We start from the raw sequence: 20,097 nt of genomic DNA, 5'->3' as shown, positions 1-20,097 counted from the left end.
AAAAAGAACCGCATGTTGTATGCAGAATTCCCTCTGATATAGTTATAGTGATTAAGATGACCTGTCAGAATGACCTGAAGGGTGGGTCTCTAATATTTAGAAAGATGCAGTTACAGCTAATGTTATCAGTTGCACAAGTCTGGACACAGTTATAATATTTTCACGACAAATCTGCATAGTCTTCAACTGGGTTTTGCTTTTTGCCTTCTAAAAACTGTTCTTGGTTTTAGTCTTTGTTCTCGGTTTCTGCCTTTGGGCTTGGCAGATTTGTCCCATTCTCAGCCTTGACCTGTGGTCTGAAATAAGATTGTCTGCATGACTTATTAATTTATTATTTTTTATCCATTACTATTTTTACACCTTGGTGTGTGTTTTGGTCCCATGCAGTCCAGTAGGTTTGGGCAATTTGATGAATGTATTATCGTGCAATTTCAATCCTCATAACCAACATATTTTTGTTGTTGGCAGTTCAGAAGCTCAATTGCATGTGCATGATTAATAGAGTGAAAGAGGCCATTCACAGGTCATGCTCGTATACAACCAACCTTACTGGAGCATTTGTGAAAAGCACCAAATACAAATGTGAGAGTTTGAGATGCAAAAAATGACAGCCATAACATTCGTTGCAAAATTACAATTCTTACAAAGAGATATATGCTCAACATGTCTGACCGTTAATGGATGCTGCAGGAAGTTATTGAGTACAACTTATACCAAATTATAAAATGTAGATTTTTAAAGTAGCCCTATAAGCTATTGCGTTTTACAGTGACCATCCTTTTTTTGAGTAGGTATATTGTTTATTTTAAAAATATTTACCTATGACTTTGAAATATGAGTCCAATCCTACATTCCAATCTCATTCTGAGTCTGAAAATCCAGGAATCTGGTCTTAGTATGGGTCTCAGCCTCCAGGGTAGAGCTCTAGCTAGTAATACTTGTGTCAAGCCCAGCCTATTAGACAACTGCATACCACTTGAATCCCAGCTGAAAATGTTATACCCTCTAATACATCCATTCACAGAACAGAGGGATCAGTTTTCATGCAGGCTCCTGCCGCCTGATTATGCAAATCAAATTACACTGGACTGTACGTGGCAGCGTACTTCAGGGCTCTGCTCTAGGCTCCCTACAGGAGCTGTGCAGGAGCTGCAGGCTGTCTGTCATTCACTGCTGTTTCCAGGTCAGTCTGAGTGGCACGCTGATCCACCGTGTGTGTGTGTGTGTGTGTGTGTGTGTGTGTGTGTGGGTGAGAGAGAGAGAGAGAGAGGGTGTTTACTTTGTGAATAGTGGATGAATGGAGTAACAGCTCTATTTACTGAGCCCATGTAGCCTGCTCGTCTAATCTGCTTTACAAAGCCAGGGAGAATCCAAGAGGATTCTGACAGAACATTACAAATTCAAATTGTCCTTTTGTGTTTGGGCACTGCTGTGGGCATTTTTTTTTTCTTTTCCCCTCCTTTACATCCACCTCTCATTTTGTCTTGAAAAGATGTACTCCCTGCAAAGTCTGTTATCCACCTCTTTTTCCTCCTTTCTTTTCTTCGAACACGCGAGGAACATACTCACGCAAACACACAAATAAGTGTTACTGTTCATTCTTTTGATCTTTTAGATGTGTGTTACCAAATCAATGTTGTCTCGGTTTCTCTCATGCAACAGCCTCTCTAACAGAGCATAAAGCTTTTCTTTTGGCTGTCGTAGACAGGCCCTCTGCAATGGACACTCGGTTCCGTTTCTCCTATTTCCTCTCATTAAGCATAGTTTGAACTGCTAAGACATTGGCTAATGTTCATTCAACGGTGGATGAAAACCCTATCAACTGTTACTAGGCGCACAAACTTGCATGACAACTAGCATGTGTCTGTGATATGTTAATGGTTCTACTATTCCCATCTGATGTCCTAAAGCAAAAAATGATGATGCTGCACTTGTTGACATGAGGGGGATTTCTGCTGTAGCTCTAGACTCTATCGGCAAGCCTCGGGGCACTTTGTAGTTGAGACGTTACATTACATTATGACATCGCTTTTCACCACACAACTGTGCCCAATTAATTTATTGCTGTGTAGGAAACTAAATAGCTTGGCAAATAGACTTTAGTGGGACGGTATTTTTTATTTATTTATCCCCCCCCCCACCCCCGCTTGCAACATCAGGGTAGCACAAGTGATTGCCGTTTTATTGTTTGTGCCACAGTGCTCTTCAGTTCCATGTTATTTATCCCTTTTTACCATCCAAATAATTAATCAGCTCCACCACAACAGGAAAAGAAACAGATTTTAATTACTTGTGATGAAATAACAAATTGTTTTGGCTTTGTTCCCGAAACACTAGAGCTCTTGCATGGCAATTCATTACACACAGAGAGGAGCTGGAGGGAAAGGAGGGACCAAGAGCGATGCTCTGTGGGGATGAAATCAATACAGACAGGGTGTGTGCGGGTGTGTATATGTGTGTTTGTGTATGAGTGAGAGAGAGAGAGAGATCCGTAGGGACCAGATCAATACGTTCTCAAGGGTTCGATGTCTGAGACACAGCTCGGCACACATACCAGCAGACAATAGACTGCATAATGTGTACACTTGTATCATGTACAGCTGCAGCGATGTTTTTTCATACCACCCACATGGTAATAATTACCCAGACACAGATGCTACTGTGAAGCTCAGATTGTAAGCCATGTTAATATACAGAATCTGCATTGATGTCTGCATTGATATAAAATAAAGATGGTGCAGGTGTTACCGATACCAGTCTGATAGGTGTAACGGTGCATCACGACATTGTGATATGGACCATCCTACCTATCCAGAGAGAGGGAGGCCAATTATGCTCTCTCGGACTCCTGGCTATGAATGGCTGTGTTATCCTGATGATAGGGCCAATGCTTAGACATATGTGCCTCTTGGGAGCTCTGAAAAATGAGGTAATTTTAACTGAAGCAGTTCAGGTTAGATGAGTAGGCTAAAAGTAGGCTATCATGCTGAAACTACTCAAACACTCTGTAACCATGCTGTTGTTAGCTGTGAAGAAATTCACAGCTAACATCACATCACACAATAGGCGGTTTAACATCCACCTAATTTTTGTGACATTTTGAATAGGAAAACCTGGATGAAAAAGCCAGGGTAACATTTATTTTGAGTGGTCCTTTGTAGATGGTTAATAAGCTCTTAACAGAGTATCAATAACACATCAGTGAAATAGCAGTGAAGTAGCAGTAGTGCAGCATCTGAATACATTGAGGTGGATGGATGGATGGATAGGTAGACAGACAGACAGACAGACAGACAGACCGACAGACAGATAGATAGATAGAGACTTTATTGATCCCAAAGGAAATGTAGCAGTCACACAAAGTAGCACAAATACCTTGAAGATGTACTGTTGATACATTACTTACATTTAATAGTCTTGTTGATATGTTACATGAAGTAGACTTTATATGGTGCTGCCATTAAGCATAACCTAACCTTACCCAACCTTGCCCAAAACCTAATCCTAACCCTGGCCCTAATCCTAACCCTAACCTTAACCTCAACCCAAAACCTAATCCTAATCCTAACCTTGGCCCTAATCCTAACCCTAAGCTTAACCAAAACCCTGATTCAGTCAAGCTCCAGTTACAGAATGGTGTCAGCAGCATGTCTGTAATGGCTTGTTGAGGATGTTGAGACCTGTTACATGTTGAATGACCTCTCAGATTAACATCTACAGATATTAACTTGGACACTCCAAATAAAGTAAAAAAACAACTCAATTCTGCAGACTATAAGCAAATTTTATTTACACAGTTAATTAAAAGTCTCTTGATAATCTACTAAATGTGTTCACTGCTGCTACATCATTGATATGTTGTTATGTTACTGAGAGCCAGTTGAGTGTTTATTTCATCTAAAAAGGACACTCAAAAAATACTCTGTTAAAGGACTAAACTGGAGTCATTTTTTTTTCTTTCTGATACTCAATCCAGCATTTTCTGGTTCATTGCATCAAATATAAAACGTTATGAACATAACTCATTCTTTTAAGATAATTTCAGAATTTGTTGCTGTAAATGATCTTTTTTTTCCCCAATGTATTTTACCAAATTTACTGTAGAAAAAAGTGACCATTGCTGAAATATGCTAATGAGTAGAATGAACACATACAGAGTCTTTAATACCACAGTTCGCTTCTGAATTCTGTCTTTGTCAACAAGGTGGAAAACAAATCCCAATCTCTTTTACATGTTGTGTGTTTTCTCCTGTTTAAAGGAAAGTACACTCAGCATCCTGCCTAATGTAGTGTGCTACACCTGCACTCTTTCCTGAGCATTGCGGCTGCATCCGGGGAGTTGTTGATATGCAGCATGCAGCTTATTTTTTCCCTCTTCTGAGTGCCCATTTTCTGGCTAGCGTGTAGAAATTCACCATAAATTAATTCTCACACAGCCAGTACTGCACTGGATTTCCCCAAAGACTTCCCATTCCTCTGACTTCACTTCTGCTCTTGACCACAGAGGGGAACACTCGGAATAGAGTAAGACACTTGCCGATGGATGGATAGTGAGAGAGAGAGAGATTCTTGGCCTTTGACGAGTGCTGTTTTTTTTTTTATAAACATACAGACTCTATATATCAGATTAATGTTAACTATTTAATGACACAGAAGAACAACACTTTTATCAAGCTGTGTGGATATGGCCCGGGCACTATGCATATTTAATCAGAATGGCCTGCAATAGAGGCCATTAAGGCAGTGTAATTATGGTAATGTACAGAAAGAGGCGTTTTTTGCTGAGTGCTGCATGCGCTCTCAGGGGCCCTGTGTTTGGTGCCGTGCAGTCACTGTGCCCAGGGAGAAGCTGCAGCATTGCCGTTTCTCCTTCCCCATAGCTTCCTCTGCCTGATTAATGCTTCTCTATTTCTTTCTCCCCTATCCTCCTATCCCCCTATCCTTCCTCTCTCTCTCTCTCTCTCTCTCTCTCTCTCTCTCTCTCTCTCTCTCTCTCTCTCTTTCTCTCTGTCTCTTTCTCTCTAGCACGCACACACTTATTCCTGTTTTCATTTGGTGCTTCCACTGACTTCTGTATTCATGTAGATAAATGTTAAGATCCAATCATAACCTCAACCTCAGTGAAGAATTTTGAAGCAGAATCCCCAATCCCCAGTAGCGGTTCACACACTTTTATTTGGCCAATCTGTAGAAATTTCCTGCAGATATTGGCTACTCAATTTACGCTCGTTTTCACCAGATTCAGCAGCAAATTGATTTGGAAATAAGCTTCTTTATTCTCATTTGTTGCTCATAGAATTCTGGAGTTTGACTAGCTATAAATCTAACTTTTGCTAAGGTTAACTTCCAGATTTAAATGCTGAAGTGAGCCAACGTACAGTTAAATGGAACATCTGGAACAGAAGAATATTGAAACAATGGAACAAAAAGATGTTTTTATTTTTGCATATGTGATGTCTTTATTCAATGAAAATTTTGAATTATTGGTGCTAACAATGTCAATGTGTGTAAATTATCATAATTTGTAGCTAAGACTACGGCCTTTACTTAGTTTTCATGTGAAATTGTTTTCTTTGAAAATTGCTGTTGCATCTGAGTAACCTCTGTTACCTCCATCTAAACCCTCTACAAATTACATTGCAAGGTTTCTGAACTTGTCATTATTATTATTATTATTATTATTATTATTATTATTATTATTATGTCATCAAATTTTATAAGCCTGTCAAAGTTTAGAAGTTATGCTTTTTATTAAGAATATAGTCATAAAATATAGTCAATAAAATGCTGTTTCCACCTGTTATTTTTAGTTGGTCACTCAGTTTAACATGGACATTTTTATTTTTCAGAAACTTTGATCGAATATATATTTTGACACGTGTATGATTTACAAAATTGGATTGAACTTGGTAGGTGAGCAGGCATGTCGACATCTGTGAAAGTGGTTATATTGTGCTTGAAGACTGTTTTTCATTGTGGCTTTGTTACATGTTTTTTGATCTCAAGAAAGCTGCATTTGCATTTTTTAATCTCGACACTGCCATCTTTGAGGTGTGAGCTTTTTACACAGCAGGGTGTTTTCACCCCCCATTACTCGCTAGCAGCTCTATACAGACTCTATACAGCATTTCACACAGAGAGAGCCAACAATGTCCTAGTTAATATGATAATAGAGGCAGAACATATCAATTCAATTTCCAAGTCAATTTTCATTCTCCCTGAAGAATAACCACTAGGGGACCTGCAGAAAGATGCTACAGTGGTCAAATGCAGTGTTTAATTTGTCTTGGGGTGGAGCTTTTTATATTTAACCATCTTTGCGCATGTCACAACATCTGTGCTATGGAGTAACCCGTATCATGAGACAATGTCTTACCAGTATTCACTTTTATACTGTTATACAGCCCGCCCTACATTCCGGGACTGTAGAGTAAAACACATGGCCACACAGATAGTCCAGCCCATTCCAGCTCATCTTGGTCTCTTTTAGCTGCCTGCTGATACCAGCCTCAGCCCTGGTGTCAATCCTTCAGCGTGTCTGGTAAATGGAATGATTTAGTCTGCTGCTGGGTGTCTGGGCCTCAGCTGTGTTCACGCAGAAAAGGGTTAATGGGACATGATTCCTCAGGAGAAGAGAGCAGGCAAGGCTCAATGCCTGCCATGTCTGTGCTTAATGAGTGTCACGTGTTTGCAGATTCGGTGTTTACTTTCAATATTCAAATGCAAGTGTGGCGAGTGAGGGCTCCTGACAGTGCATTATTTACGCTTTGTTCTCCTAAACTAAGTCAGAGAGTGTGTGTGTGTGTGTGTGTGTGTGTGTCTGGCTGGTGTGTAGCCGTACAGTACTCTGTGTTGGTGATGGGAGACAGCTGGTGTGGTTAAGCTGTGGAAGGCCTGGTCTTATCCTTATCCTATTTCACCTCAATATTACCATAACGAAGACAAACTGGAGAGAGACACTGATCAAGGAATCACGCAGGAAAGTGGAGCGTATTTAGCACGCATACTCTTTCTGAATTTGCCAATGAGACATCAGAGAGAAATTACTGGAAATAAATGGATGCACAATTTCATATATCAGCAGGTATCATATGTATAAGTGGATAATTGTTTGAAAAAAAACGGTCTGAATCAGACAGATGTTTAGATTTAGCCAATGTTTCAAACCATTGTTTATTGCATTCTGTTCTATTCTACTGTATTGATGTATTTATTGTATTTTGGAAGAGCACAACATTTGGATAATGCTGGGCTACTGTGTCATAAGATCTGCATTTAATTCATTTTACTGCATTCGTAACCCTCTACAAAACTGTTTTATAAACATATAATGCATATGGCATTGACTCCTATGTACATGAAAAATTGCCATATTGGTGCGTCCCTATTTTTAGGGGTTAAGTTTAACTTTGACCTTTTATCTTGAAAAGGGCTTATTTTTTCAATAAACATTCTGCATGTACCAATAAAAACACTCTACATGTACCAGGTACTACCTTGTTTTTCAGACACCGTCTGATAGGCTTTTTTAATGAAAGCTTACATGTTTTTATTTGTTTGTTTATTTGTTTGTAAATATGCTTTGCACTTAGTAATTTAGTTGTATGTGTTTTATGACCTTGTCAGACTTGGTCGTGTGATACACTGTTAGTGTATATTTGCGTGGGTGTTAACAGGCTGTTTCTTTGTTTTGCAGGACCCTGAGATTCGTGTGGCAGCGGTGAGTGACCACAGCTCAGCCACAGCCCACCTTACATGGAGACCCCGAGCTGGGCAGGTCAGTGTGGTGGGTGAGGATATATGTGGAGCCCTTTTTGTGTGTGTGTGTTTGTGTGTTAAGTTGTATGTTGTGATGTCTTGTGTAAATGAGAAAGTGAGAGACTGTGTGAAAGAGAGCTGAGAGATATTCCTCTGCCATTCTCTCTCTCTCTCTCTCTCTCTCTCTCTCTCTCTCTCTCTCTCTCTAGGTTATTAAAAAGAGGTTGTTATTTTCTTTCTTTCTTTCTCTTTCTTTCTTTCTTTCTTTCTTTATGGTTTTCTTTTTCTCTCTATCTTTTGCATTATTTCTATCTATCTGCCTTTTTTTCTTTCTTTCTTACTGACTTTCTTGAAATAAGTTTTTCTTGTTCTCTCTGTAACTGAAAAGAGGAGTTTCGTTCTTTTTTTCTTTCTTTCTTTCTTTTTCTTTCTTTCTTTCTTTCTTTCTGGCTTTCTTGCTTTCTTTCTTTCTTTCTTGCTTTCTTTCTTGTTTCTTGCTTTCTTTCTTTCCTTCATTCATTCATTCCCATTCTTTCTACTCTTTCTGTCTCTCTTTCTAACTTTTTTTCTCATTTGTCATTTTGTTGTTCATAGAATTCTAGTTTGACCAGCTATAAATCTAACCTTTTCTTTCTTTCTTTCTTTCTTTCTTTCTTTTGTTATATTTTTCACTCTGTATCTTTCTTGCTCTCTATCTTTCTCCTTCTCTCTGTCTGTCTCTCTCTCTCTCTCTCTCTCTCTCTCTCTCTCCTTGCTCTCTCTTTGCTGATAGTGTGCAGTTCACTAATATCTATCTAATACCTGTGTTCAGCCTGTGGCTGAGAGATCTACTGTGTTCTGATGTAGTGAGAAGCAGTCTTATCTCAGCCTGGACTCCAAACAAACCTCCTAATGACAGCCCATTCCTCTGGCTCTTCTTGCCAGCGTGAGGGACCTGATAAGAGTAAAGTGTTTGGCTGTAGCGCTGGCTGTCAGAGCCAGTGTGTAGTGTGGTGTAGTGTGCATCTGAGTACTGGAGCTACAGGAATGCGTATGTCTTTAAAAGGCAGATGGGAGCGGAGTAGGGAGCAGAGGAGAGGGCTGGGGTGAGTGAGTGAGTGAGTGAGTGAGTGAGCACGGTGCGGGGTGGGTTGTGCTGACGACAGGCCTTTGATTCTGAGCATGCCCATTAGAGGGAGCCATAAATCCTGGACTCTCCGGACTGCCTGTGTCAGCAGTCCATGGAATGAATTGATATTAAACGCGACAAAAAGCCTCTTTAATTCAGCCTCCGCCAGCCCCCCTTCTCTCTCTCTCTCTCTCTCTCTCTCTCTCTCTCTCTCTCCCCCCACTTCTCCCCCCCCCTTCTCTCTCTCTCTCTCTCTCTCTCTCTCTCTCTCTCTCCCTCTCCTTTTCTCTTTCTCCCCTTCTCTCTCTCTCCTTCTGTCTCTCTCTCTCTCTCTCTCTCTCTCCCCCTGTTCAGGACTGTAATTGAAAATAGGAGAAAGAGCCCTGCAAAGCCAAGGCTGTCATCATAAAACCATCTGCAATTACATCCCTTCAATCCATTATGTTAAAAGCTCATTAATTAAATATTATTTATAAATAGCCGACCATTTTTCTTGGCTTTTCTTTTTTCCTGGCCCTTTAGGAATTGTTTTGCACAAAGCTTTTTGGAAATTCGAGGTGTCAGGTTGGGCAGTGAATACAATAGAATTTATTGTCATTGTGCAAATGAAATTTTGTTTTGTAACTGTTTCATTTTGCATCTGTGTTTATTGTAAATGCATTGCGTAGAGTGGATGTAGAGCACCTGCCAAACTTCTAATCTTCTGCTACCTGTAATACACCACTAGCTAAGCAGTCATACCTTTCTATTGCAGCTTTGGTGTCAATGATATCTCTGCACTCAAAATATTGGAAGTAAGCTGATTCACTATCAAGCAAGTGGGACATTCTTAAATATGTGGTTATGACAAACATTTCTGTTTCTAACACTAATTTGCTGAGCCACATTCTAAGCCATAGTAAAATGCTTGATAAGCATAGAGGTAATACCACACACATCTGTTGAAATCTCTATTAGTGCCCGTGCCATGTCATAGGACAAATTAGTAGTGCAACAACAACAGAACGTACTTCTGGATTGATTACAGCAGCAACGCTGCATTGATACAACAGGACTTTATTAACGTTGATATTAAACCAACATATTGGGAAAACAGAACAATTTTTTTTTATGATTAAATACTCAGATACTGTTTTCCTATAAACATTTAGTTAAAAATTAGATGATCCTATCTTCATTGTTGTTAGCAGACCTGTATGCAACTAAAGATGTTGTATTCCAAGTTGGCCATTCATTTCTGTTTTTAAACATTTCTTCACAGGCTGATAATTTCATGATTACCAGGGGATTTTATGACCTTTTTCATTGTTATGTCATGCAATCATGAACCTTCACCAGTCATGAATAATACAGCAGTGTTTAATGAAGAAACCTTCACTTTATAATTACCACCACTGAGATAATACTAATTTCTGTTAGCTGTTAGGGAAATGCTATGTTATGTTAAGAGCCAGCAGGCTAATATTCACATTTCCTCCCTAAGTGTAATACTACTTACAGCAGCTGAAGAAAACAGGCAAAAATGTTAACTTAATCCATTACAGACTGGGGAACAATTGACATTACAGCTCAAAGGTTTCACCTTTAAAGCCAATGTTTTGGTTCAGTGTGTTCTGTTTGGATATACTGCTACTTAAAATGAGCTACTCCACCTCAAGGTACCACCAACCTGTATGATTACAAACACACTGATTGGGTCTGTTAACAATCATTGTGCTGTATATAGAATAATGTTTGACTGTTTTGTTGCTCGGCAACCACAGCCTACTTTTAACTGACTAAATTGCTTGGTGGAAGAATTGTTTGTTGTGATTACTCTTAATAATACATTAAATTGTTTATTTGACATTGTGTTGTGCCTAAAATCAGTGCAGTGCACAGCTTGGGGTGACCTATTGCTTTACTTTCTAACTTTCATATTTCTGTTTTATTCAGTGGAATGAATAGGAATTATAATAAGCGGAGGATGGTCCAACAGTACATGACATCAGCAGCTCAGGTGATGCACTGGGCCTGTGGGCCACTGTATTGCAGGTGACAATATGATAAGTTAGACTTCCTATTCCCAAAATTGCTAAGATGAAGAACAATACATCAAATGAGGAGGGTTTCAGCGCCCCGCTCTTTAAAGTGCAACGAATGCCGTTTTAAATGGGGCGCTGGGTATCTCTAAGCACACCACCTAGTATCAGCTACAGCTGTTGCAGCTCTTCCACTTAGCGGGGACCCTACGTGGAGGCTCTCAGCCCGTGTGCGGGTCTGCGTGATGGATTGAGTTGGGGAAAGCCATCATCTGGTTGTGCATGCGCTCACTGAGCGAGGTGGGCCCCACATGAGTAATGATATTTGCCTGGAGTCATCGAAAGCTGGATTTAAGTATTTTGGATTTAAAGTAACATTTGTCTCTATTGTTCACACTGAGGAAGTCATTAGTCAAATTCAGCTACGTCTCCCCAAACGACGTTTCCTCCCCCAAGAGCATGCTGTGCAACTGTGTGATTGTCAGAGTTGGTGTTCCACAAATTATTCATGTAATCTTTTACCCATTTTTTTCCTGATTACCTACAAATCTCTTTCAAGATTGACTGTATCATTCCAACTAAACCATTTGTCTCTTGGTAGTATTTCCGGGAAGTAATGCTTTGATAGATGGCCGTCATCATGTAGTCTTGGTTTCTGCAATAACTAGACAATGATAGAAATTGTTACCAGTTTATGTTTTAAAAAGAAACAATGTTACTCAAAGAAGATTAATCATGTACTAGTTTCTTACCCCATCATGTAGCAATACCCCATTATAATACTAAACTATAAATAAATGCCATTTCTGTTTAGTTATACATACAGTGGTATGTTAGTTTGGGCACCCCAGTCGAATGACAGGTTTTGCTGATTTTCTAAGTGGAAAAAGTTCGTGTCCGCTACAGAGAACAGTCTTTTGCACATTTTAATGCACAGTTACTGTTTATTTGCAGAATTTAACATATTGTGGAAAAAATAAAACATATAATGTGGCCGATGCAAAAGTTATGGCACACTACATATTTTATTTCCTATTCTTCAATATGTTTTTGTTCGCTGTAGAGGATGTGTTTCCTTATTTTCAGATAGGAAGTGGATAAAACATGCAATTTGATGGGGGGAGTCTTGAAACTTCCGGCGGGGGGGGATTAAGAATACCTGTGTATAAGAGCAGCACGTTGTAGAGGATAAATTCTTTTTGAATGGTTGGGGACACCAAGCTTTTCTAATGGGCTTTCTTTGTCAGTTTGCCCTGACATATTTAATACCAGTCAGATTCATTTTAAAGGAAAAGTGTACCCATTGTGCAAATCTAACAACCTTGAGAATAACGACGTACCCCACATATTTTAATTCTAAACTACTTCAGGGCCAAAAGATGCTCAGCATTTCTTCATACCAAGGAAAACGCTTTGATAAACATGAACATGAGTGTTGCCCAAAGTAAAAAGTTAATCCCAAAGTATTCTCAAATTGTTGTTTGTGGTAACAAAATCTTTGCTTTTGAAAAGAAATTATTCATTTCAAACTGATCTGTGTGCCTCATGAGTCAAAAAAGCAGCATAAAGACTTTGCATTAAATGCAAGTGATGTAAGTGCGTTAACTCCTATATTTAAACCCACAATTCAATTTCTCATTTACAATGACAAGCTTACATTCTGTTACTGAATAATTTATGGTAGTTGCTAAATAATAGTTCTCATGATTATTAACTGAGTAATAAACATGGAGTTTAAAACATTAAACAAAATCATTGTCCTCTTCTTAGAGGTCCAATTAGGATGTGCCTCATGGATCAGTAGCCCTCGTCTGCTGCTTCTTCTTTTTGTATTGAAGCCTTTGTTGTGGCAGTACAAAAAATTAGCAATTCTTTAGGGTCCAAGCCGAATCCCAGTCATGGTGAAGAATGTTAATTCCGACTTCAAAAGTTGAACAGCACTTCCTGAAAATGTGTACCTGAAACATACATGAGCAGCCCTGGCAGAAAGGTGGCTGTGAGTCATTCCTGTGCGGATGATAGACGAGTGCGAGGTTGGAAGTGAAGGGTGAGGGAGCAAGGATTGCACCTGACCACCACACCTCTGCTTCTTTATGTGCGCAGCTTTTACGGATTCATCAATGGAAATCTAATTGCTAGGAAAGCGATCAATCCCAACTCAATTACTGTTGTGGAATGTGGCACGCACAATATCCCCTCCTGGCTGTTTGGGCGCTCTGTTTGTTTAAGGTCTAAATCATGGTGCTTATGGAGTGCACCTACTCTGCCATAAGGAAAACATGTCAGACCTAGGATTGGAATTAGTCACAACCTCCAGCCAAAGGCTGCTGCCATGAATGCTTTAATATTGCATGTGTTTATGACACCAGATGAAAAACATGAAGTGGTGGGAAAATATAGAGCACAATAAAAAGAGTTTAGAGTACAGACAGCCCCGTGTAGTAAACCTTTTGCGGCAGTTTCAGGTGCAACTCGAAACTTGTTCTGCTACAAAACTGGTATGCAAACCTAGACATGCAGTTTGTAGGCCAATGCACCTTCCCATATTCATGAGGGAGGATCATGAAGAAAATGGGTAGAGATACTGCAAGTGTGGTTGATTCCATATTCTAGTTTTCTAGTGGCGACTAATTTTGTGTTGCATTTTCTCTGCCTTTTAAAACTAGCCATAAATTTGCATTAGCATCTCAAAAAGTGTGTTGTTGCAAAACAGTAGCAGCAGTCATAGCTACTAGACAAGAGCACGAGCCTAAAGACATGCTGAAAGAATATTTATCATCAAAATAACACTGTCAACTTTCAAGATCAGATATACATAAAAAAACGCAGCACAAAATGTGCAGTGATGCAGCCACAGTATGCACGCGCAGTCCGTGTTTTTGTATTCCAAATACATTTTTTTTTTGTTTTTGCTAGATCTAACATAGAGCTACAATCCTGTAGAGTGTTTCGCTGGAAATTTCGGAATTTCTTTGTCACAGAATTTTTATTTTCTCAAGCACTTCCATTTCTCTGTGCCCGTAAAACCATGCACCTCATGAGCGGGCAGTTAGTAGGTGGGTCCTGTATGTAAATCAAACTTTAATTTCAGATGCATTTTGAGTGAACGTTTCAGTCCCATTTTGCTCTGGGCCCGTGTTCTGGCCCAGAATGTCCATACAGCATATTGAGAAATCTCTGGAAAAGTATTAAGTCTCAGTAGAGAATGCTTTTACATGTGGTAACCATTCTCCTCATGTCATATGCTGGTTAAACGTTTGCTTGAAGTTTAGAGCTCCATTGAGGGAGATCTCTAACATTTTTGTTGCAAAAGCTTTCCCCCCGCTGCTTTCACCCTTCTAAGTCCCTAAAATGAGCGTTCCTTAATTGTAATTACACAAGGACTGTTTGGCCTGTATCAGCACTCGTCAGGAGCCCCTACGGCCAAATCACCGGATTCACATCAGAATCGCAGCGACACGGCTTTAATTAGAAAGTTTTGATGTTTTAGAATGCTTGTTGGAAAGGGCTGACAGTTCTTTGAAGCATGGAGACATGACATTGATTATAGAAAGCTGTCCTTCCTTCAGCAGTTGACATCACAAGCGACGGGTTAATATCTCTTCATGTTTTTCCCTCCCTACTTTATCAGCTGGAAATGACTGGAATGTGAATGACATGCGATGACAAGCCTGATGCATGGAATTCTGGCCTGGTTTGATTACAGTTTCTCGCTCATGGTGTATCGTGGCGAGGGCAAATAAATCTGTCTTAAATTATTTCTAGCATTACCTCTTATCACTGTAGTCATCCCATTTCCCAGATCCTGCATTACGATAACATTAAGGGAAATGAGTTGTGAGAAGGTGAATATGTACAGTACCTTCACATTACATTCATCTTACCTTTATTCTACTGTCTGTAGTGTGCAAATGGATCAACATGTACTTTGCAATGGCTGCTGAGAGGTAGATGGGGCCTTAACGAAATACACCAATAAAAACTGCCACAGTAATAATAATTACTCAAACCCGCATGATTGCCTTTGGTTAATGTTCTCACAGCTCTTAGAGATTTGTTTCCCTACTAGTTTCTCATCAAAAATTAAGAGGGAAAAACCTTAATGATAATTGCAGGGGAGCTTAAGTAGAACTTTTGCATTATTAAGCCAGCGATGTCTCAGCATTTGGGAGGTGCAGAAGGTGATGAGAATCCACTCATCTCCCTCATCTCAGGCTTCTCTGATGGGATGCGATGTGTTGTTTTGTTGTTTACAGGGATAAGGAGACCTCCATCTCACCCAATACAGCTTGCAATGGGCCCATTACAATTAAAGTGCCGAAAAGAAGGCCTGCTGCAAATGGAGAGTGAGTGTGATGAGAAACTGTTGGAACGTTTGGAGGAAGAGTAGTCAGGAGGTAATTTTTAGCCCTAGGGGAAGCTGAATTATGCTCTATTATTGGTTTGGACCTAATGCTTTCCCTACCCAGTACATTGCTCTAGCACTTACCCCAGGCAAGAGACTGGTAATGTCTGTGATTCTGCCCACAGCTCTGAGTAAACTGCAGATTTCACAGAGGTGTGCTTTTGCTAACACCTCTAAACAATGCTGTATTACTTTTCTAGTGGTTTCCCTCATACATACTACTAATGGTTGTGTTAAATTATTGGGACAATAATGTAGGGACAGTCCCTTGTGACTGGCTCACTAGCTTTTGTGTTATAGCCTGACCCAATAGCAATATTGCAAACCTCATTTTGTAACTGCTGCAAGGGTCTTAGTTTTGACATTATCACATAACATGGATGTTGTACAGTTTTTAGTAGACATCTGAGGTTTTGCTTTATTTTGTATTTAGCGGTTTGCCCCAGTTTAAACCAGGGGTTCCCAGCCCGATCCTCAAGGTTCCTCAGGCAGTCCACATTTTTCCTTCATCCTTACGAGTAGTGAGTTGGGTTGGAGCAAAAATGTGGACTGTCTGGGGTGCCTTGAGGACTGGGCTGGGAACCACTGTTCTAAGCCATTTCCCTGTATGAAAAAATAAATGGTGAATTTTTTTTTTTGTTTATATTAGTATGTATTTTTTAAAAACGCCAGTGATTTTTGCCTACTGGCAAAACCGAACGTCCACAACTGCAAAATGATATCACATACTTTGCCGTTGGTGGGATGTCCATTGGTCTATGAGGAAATGGTTACTTAAAATTGTCACTTTTATAACAGCTTCAAACTATTTGCTTGCCCTATTAATCAAGCTTTTGCTCAAACAAAACAGACTTTTGTGGAAGTCTAACTAGGTGATGACTTAAGAAATTTCCCTCTTGACTTTTAAAAGACAGACTCTAGCTATCATTCACATGACCCCTGTCTTAGAATTCCTAATAGCCCTTGACTGCAAAGTAAATGTGGGTGTCTGATTGCATTATCTTTTTTAGTGAACAAACAGAAGGCCAGATAAATCCAATCTCTGTAGTATTGATCTCAAATCTCAATAATATTTATACTTAAGTAATTTCAGACTATGAAGGAAAGTGCCTTTAAAAGGAGAAACTCCACTTTTGATGTGCTGCCAGAGTCCATCACTCTAATCCATAGCAGGGAGGGTGCTGGGGAAGACTCATTCCTGCCTTTGTATGCGACACTCTCATCAGGCTATAAAAGTATGATGCGTTTATTGATTTGAACACTTCAACTCATATGTTTTCACCTAGCCCAGCGCTGCTGCTGAGATTAATTTTTGAGTCTTCGATTCATGGACACACCAAATAATGAATAGTGGTGATTCATGTCCTTGCTTGTTTTAAATGCTTAAATTGATATGGTTCCCATCAGATTGGTGCAGTAAAGTGGATATATGCTCACCTTCCACCATAATATGAAATAGAAATGTGTATTGATCATGTTGAGATCCACAGAGGGCCTTTCTCGTTGGAAGATACTGTGCATTCTCATTTTACCACAATATAGGGTGTATGTTTTGTATAATCCATCTTAACATCTGTTCATAAATCTCTCTAATAAGCTATAGTGGACTTTTTAAAAATACATCTGTAGTTCTGATTTTTTTAACATCTGCACACTCGTTTACCCATTCTGATTCATGCCCATTGTGACCACTGCTTGTTTTTTTCAAAGGCTTATTACAACATAATTACTTAGTAGTTACATAGACAAGCAATGCAGATTTTTCATTTTTGTCCTTAAGGAAAGAGGAATGGAAGTACAAACCCACCAATAGATCTTGGGCAATTAAGCAGTTAAAAGTACACAGTAAATGCTTAAAAAGAGAAGCATATAATTATATGTTTTAGTAAAAGCTAAGACATGTAATTTGTTAACAGTTAGGAATTTAAGGTGAAACAAGTTAGCACCTCTAGTGAACGTGCAGACAGTATAACTTGAACTTAATAAGTTAATGGATATAGCTTATAGCTGGCATAAAGGAACTAAGCATGAGCCGAAGGTTCCTCACAGGGATTTATGTACTGTTTTGACACTTCCTTCATGCCTGCTGAGTGCTGGAGCGGGAGTGGAGTGGTTTGGGGTTGCAGCAGGAGTGAACCCTCACTATAACCACTCTTCATTTTTCTCCAAAGTGACATCTACTGTCCAGCAGGTGGTACCAAACATTTATCTTTTCCTCTACCTTCAGGCCTGCTGAAAAATGCAGACGCCCCAAACAATAGGCTCCCCAGCATCGCTTTCAGCTCCAGACACGCTGGTAAACAGTCAGCGCACAGTAACGCTAGAGGAAGAAGCAAAAAGACATGTTCCAGACCTAGAAGTTCTTCTACTTTGCGTATTGGACATGCTTGGAGATGAGTGTGGCAGTTATGCATCTTTTCAGTCAAACATTGTAAAACGTTGGGGCTAGTCGTTAATCCTCCTCTCACACGTTTAATGACCGCTGCAAAAACGCAAAGACATAAAACCCCTTTTCCCCCCCTGAGGGTGGGAGAGTTGAAGGTGGGGGTGGTGTGTGTTGGGGGCGGGTAGTGCAGTAGTAATACATTGCGGTAATGTATGCAATGTTATTCTAGTGCTTTGGATTAAATCTTCATTCTGATAAGGAATCTAGAGTTTCTGTTTCACTATTACCATCTAAAAGACTTTCTTCTGTATATTAATGAAAAGTGAAGGCTGTACAGAACATATTGCTTATATTTTCACAGTGCCAATATGTTGTCAATATATTCTAATATATAAATAGAACATATTCAAATATGTTTTTCTGTATTCTGTTTTGTTTGAGTGTTCTCAGGGTGTTATCACTCCTCTGATGGCTTCGTCAGTAAACAATTACACATCCTCTCCGTTCCTTTTTTGCATATGTCTGTGAGAGCAGAAGTGATGCAGCGTGTTCATGTATTCAGCATATGCACAGTCAGTCATGCAGAGAATGCAGAGGGTGCGAGTATGGGGCGTAAATTTGTCTTGGAGCGGAAAGTGTTTGCGCAACATTTGTATGTGTGAAAGGCCTTGATGCGGCGTTGTCAAAACACATGTTAGTACTCATTATAGCACTGTTCCTCACTCCTTCATTTGTATATTGTGTTGGGCATGGGCGTTCACGAGGAGCCATCTAGCCTACAGTAAGCGTGCACTCTCCCTCCACTCTCGCCCATTCATCATGTTGACACCAGTGCAGCTACTTTTGTGAAATGGAGAAAAATGGTTAAGTCAGCTCTTTTCCTGAGCCTCCTGCAAGTGCGTGTGCGTGTGTGTGTGTGTGCTCTTTTACTCGCATGTGTGCATATGTGTGTTTGTCCACATTGCTGTGCTTGTGTGAGAAGGTGAAGACTGAACTGATGTGGACATGACATGCATGACCACACTGTGTTATGTGTACCTTTGTGTCTGTATATCTTTCTTTTTGACCTCGTATTTTACTTGTCAGAGTTTTGAAAATTGAACATTGAACATTGAAAATTGAACAAGTTATTAATATGCTCTATTCATAACTAAGACAAATATATTTGAGTGTTCCATACATTTAACATCATAGGCAGTTGCTGCCATTTAGCTCTTTACACCTTGGGCTTATTATTCACATCATCACATTCATCTTAAAGGCTGTTACATGAGAAAACGACAAGAACATGCTAAATATTCGGATGCGTTTTTTTTTTAACTGTTCACACCGGAGGCAGCGCCATTTTTTGGGGGGGATTTTGCCAAGTTGCTTGATGTGAAAAAGTCAAGTCAAAGTTTATTTATATAGCACTTTTTACAACAGGTGTTGTCACAAAGCAGCTTTACAGAAAAATCCAGGTCCAAGCCCCCATGAGCAAGCCAATGGTGACAGTGGCAAGGAAAAACTACCTAAAAGCAAGAAGAAGAAACCTTGATGGATACCAAGACTCAAAAGGGAAACCTGTCCTCCTCTGGTCGACACTGGATAGCAAACAACGTTAGTATAAAACATTAAAATACAGAACGGGGAAAATCAGGTGAATCAATGGTTATAATTAAATAGTTTGAGTCTGTGCAGCTGCAGCAGTATCAAAAAAAGACAAAATAATAACAAGGTCCTTTTCTCACAAAGCAAGAAAACTCTGACTTAGTGCAGGATGCTTGACTTTGGAAAAGAGAACGAAGAAACAAGAGTTTCTCCACCTAATTTCAGAAGCTAAAACTTTATGAACTTTCACTCACAGTTCAGATCTCTGTAACTCAATTTGAGCTGATTTTGAAGATCAGCTCCACACGAGACGAAGCACAAAACAAACGGGCTGAAGGTCTTAAATAAAAACTTTTACTCCTCACAAAACGAGTAAACAGTGACTCTGGGTTACTCTCGATTTTGGAAAAGAGAAAGAAGCTTGCTTTGACATAGTGGGTGCTTTCACATAGACTATCACTTGAATATTTGTAGCCTAGTTTGAGCCCCGTTTGAGCTTTTTTTGGAGGTTCTGACCTTTTTAGCATTTGTAAAAAGTTGTAATTGCTGGAGCACAGCTGCTACGTCATATTGTATGTCACTGTGCCAACGGCCTGTGATTGGTCAGAGAGTTCGTGTTGAATTAATTTATCATCATCCAAATAAATTATGCTCGGTGTGTAAAGGACCAATAATATGAATTATTTGATTATAATATATAATTGAATTATTATGGATTATTTTACAAATGATTTGGCAGCTTATGTAGGTTATGTACAGTGAAGGAAAGTAATGCATTGAATTTATTTCATGCCAATGTGTGCACAAGTTTCACATGAATAACAACACC

General features: G+C 39.5%; 1 protein-coding gene across 2 annotated transcripts in view; it reads left to right on the top strand.

The window, feature by feature from the left end:
- Positions 1 to 20,097, top strand: part of rbfox3a (RNA binding fox-1 homolog 3a) — a 482,492-nt gene that overhangs the window by 217,557 nt on the left and 244,838 nt on the right. For both annotated transcript variants that reach the window (XM_036572522.1, XM_036572521.1), the window contains one exon: positions 7,697 to 7,777. In XM_036572522.1, the coding sequence (XP_036428415.1) occupies positions 7,756 to 7,777 (22 nt within the window). In that variant the 5' untranslated portion in view covers positions 7,697 to 7,755. The remainder of the gene's footprint in view (positions 1 to 7,696; positions 7,778 to 20,097) is intronic.

The sequence above is a fragment of the Colossoma macropomum genome, unplaced genomic scaffold (assembly GCF_904425465.1).
Source record: "Colossoma macropomum unplaced genomic scaffold, Colossoma_macropomum, whole genome shotgun sequence".
NCBI classification, from domain to species: Eukaryota; Metazoa; Chordata; class Actinopteri; order Characiformes; family Serrasalmidae; genus Colossoma; species Colossoma macropomum.
Note: the sequence above shows the minus strand (reverse complement) of the source record. Positions and strands in the feature narration are given on the sequence as shown.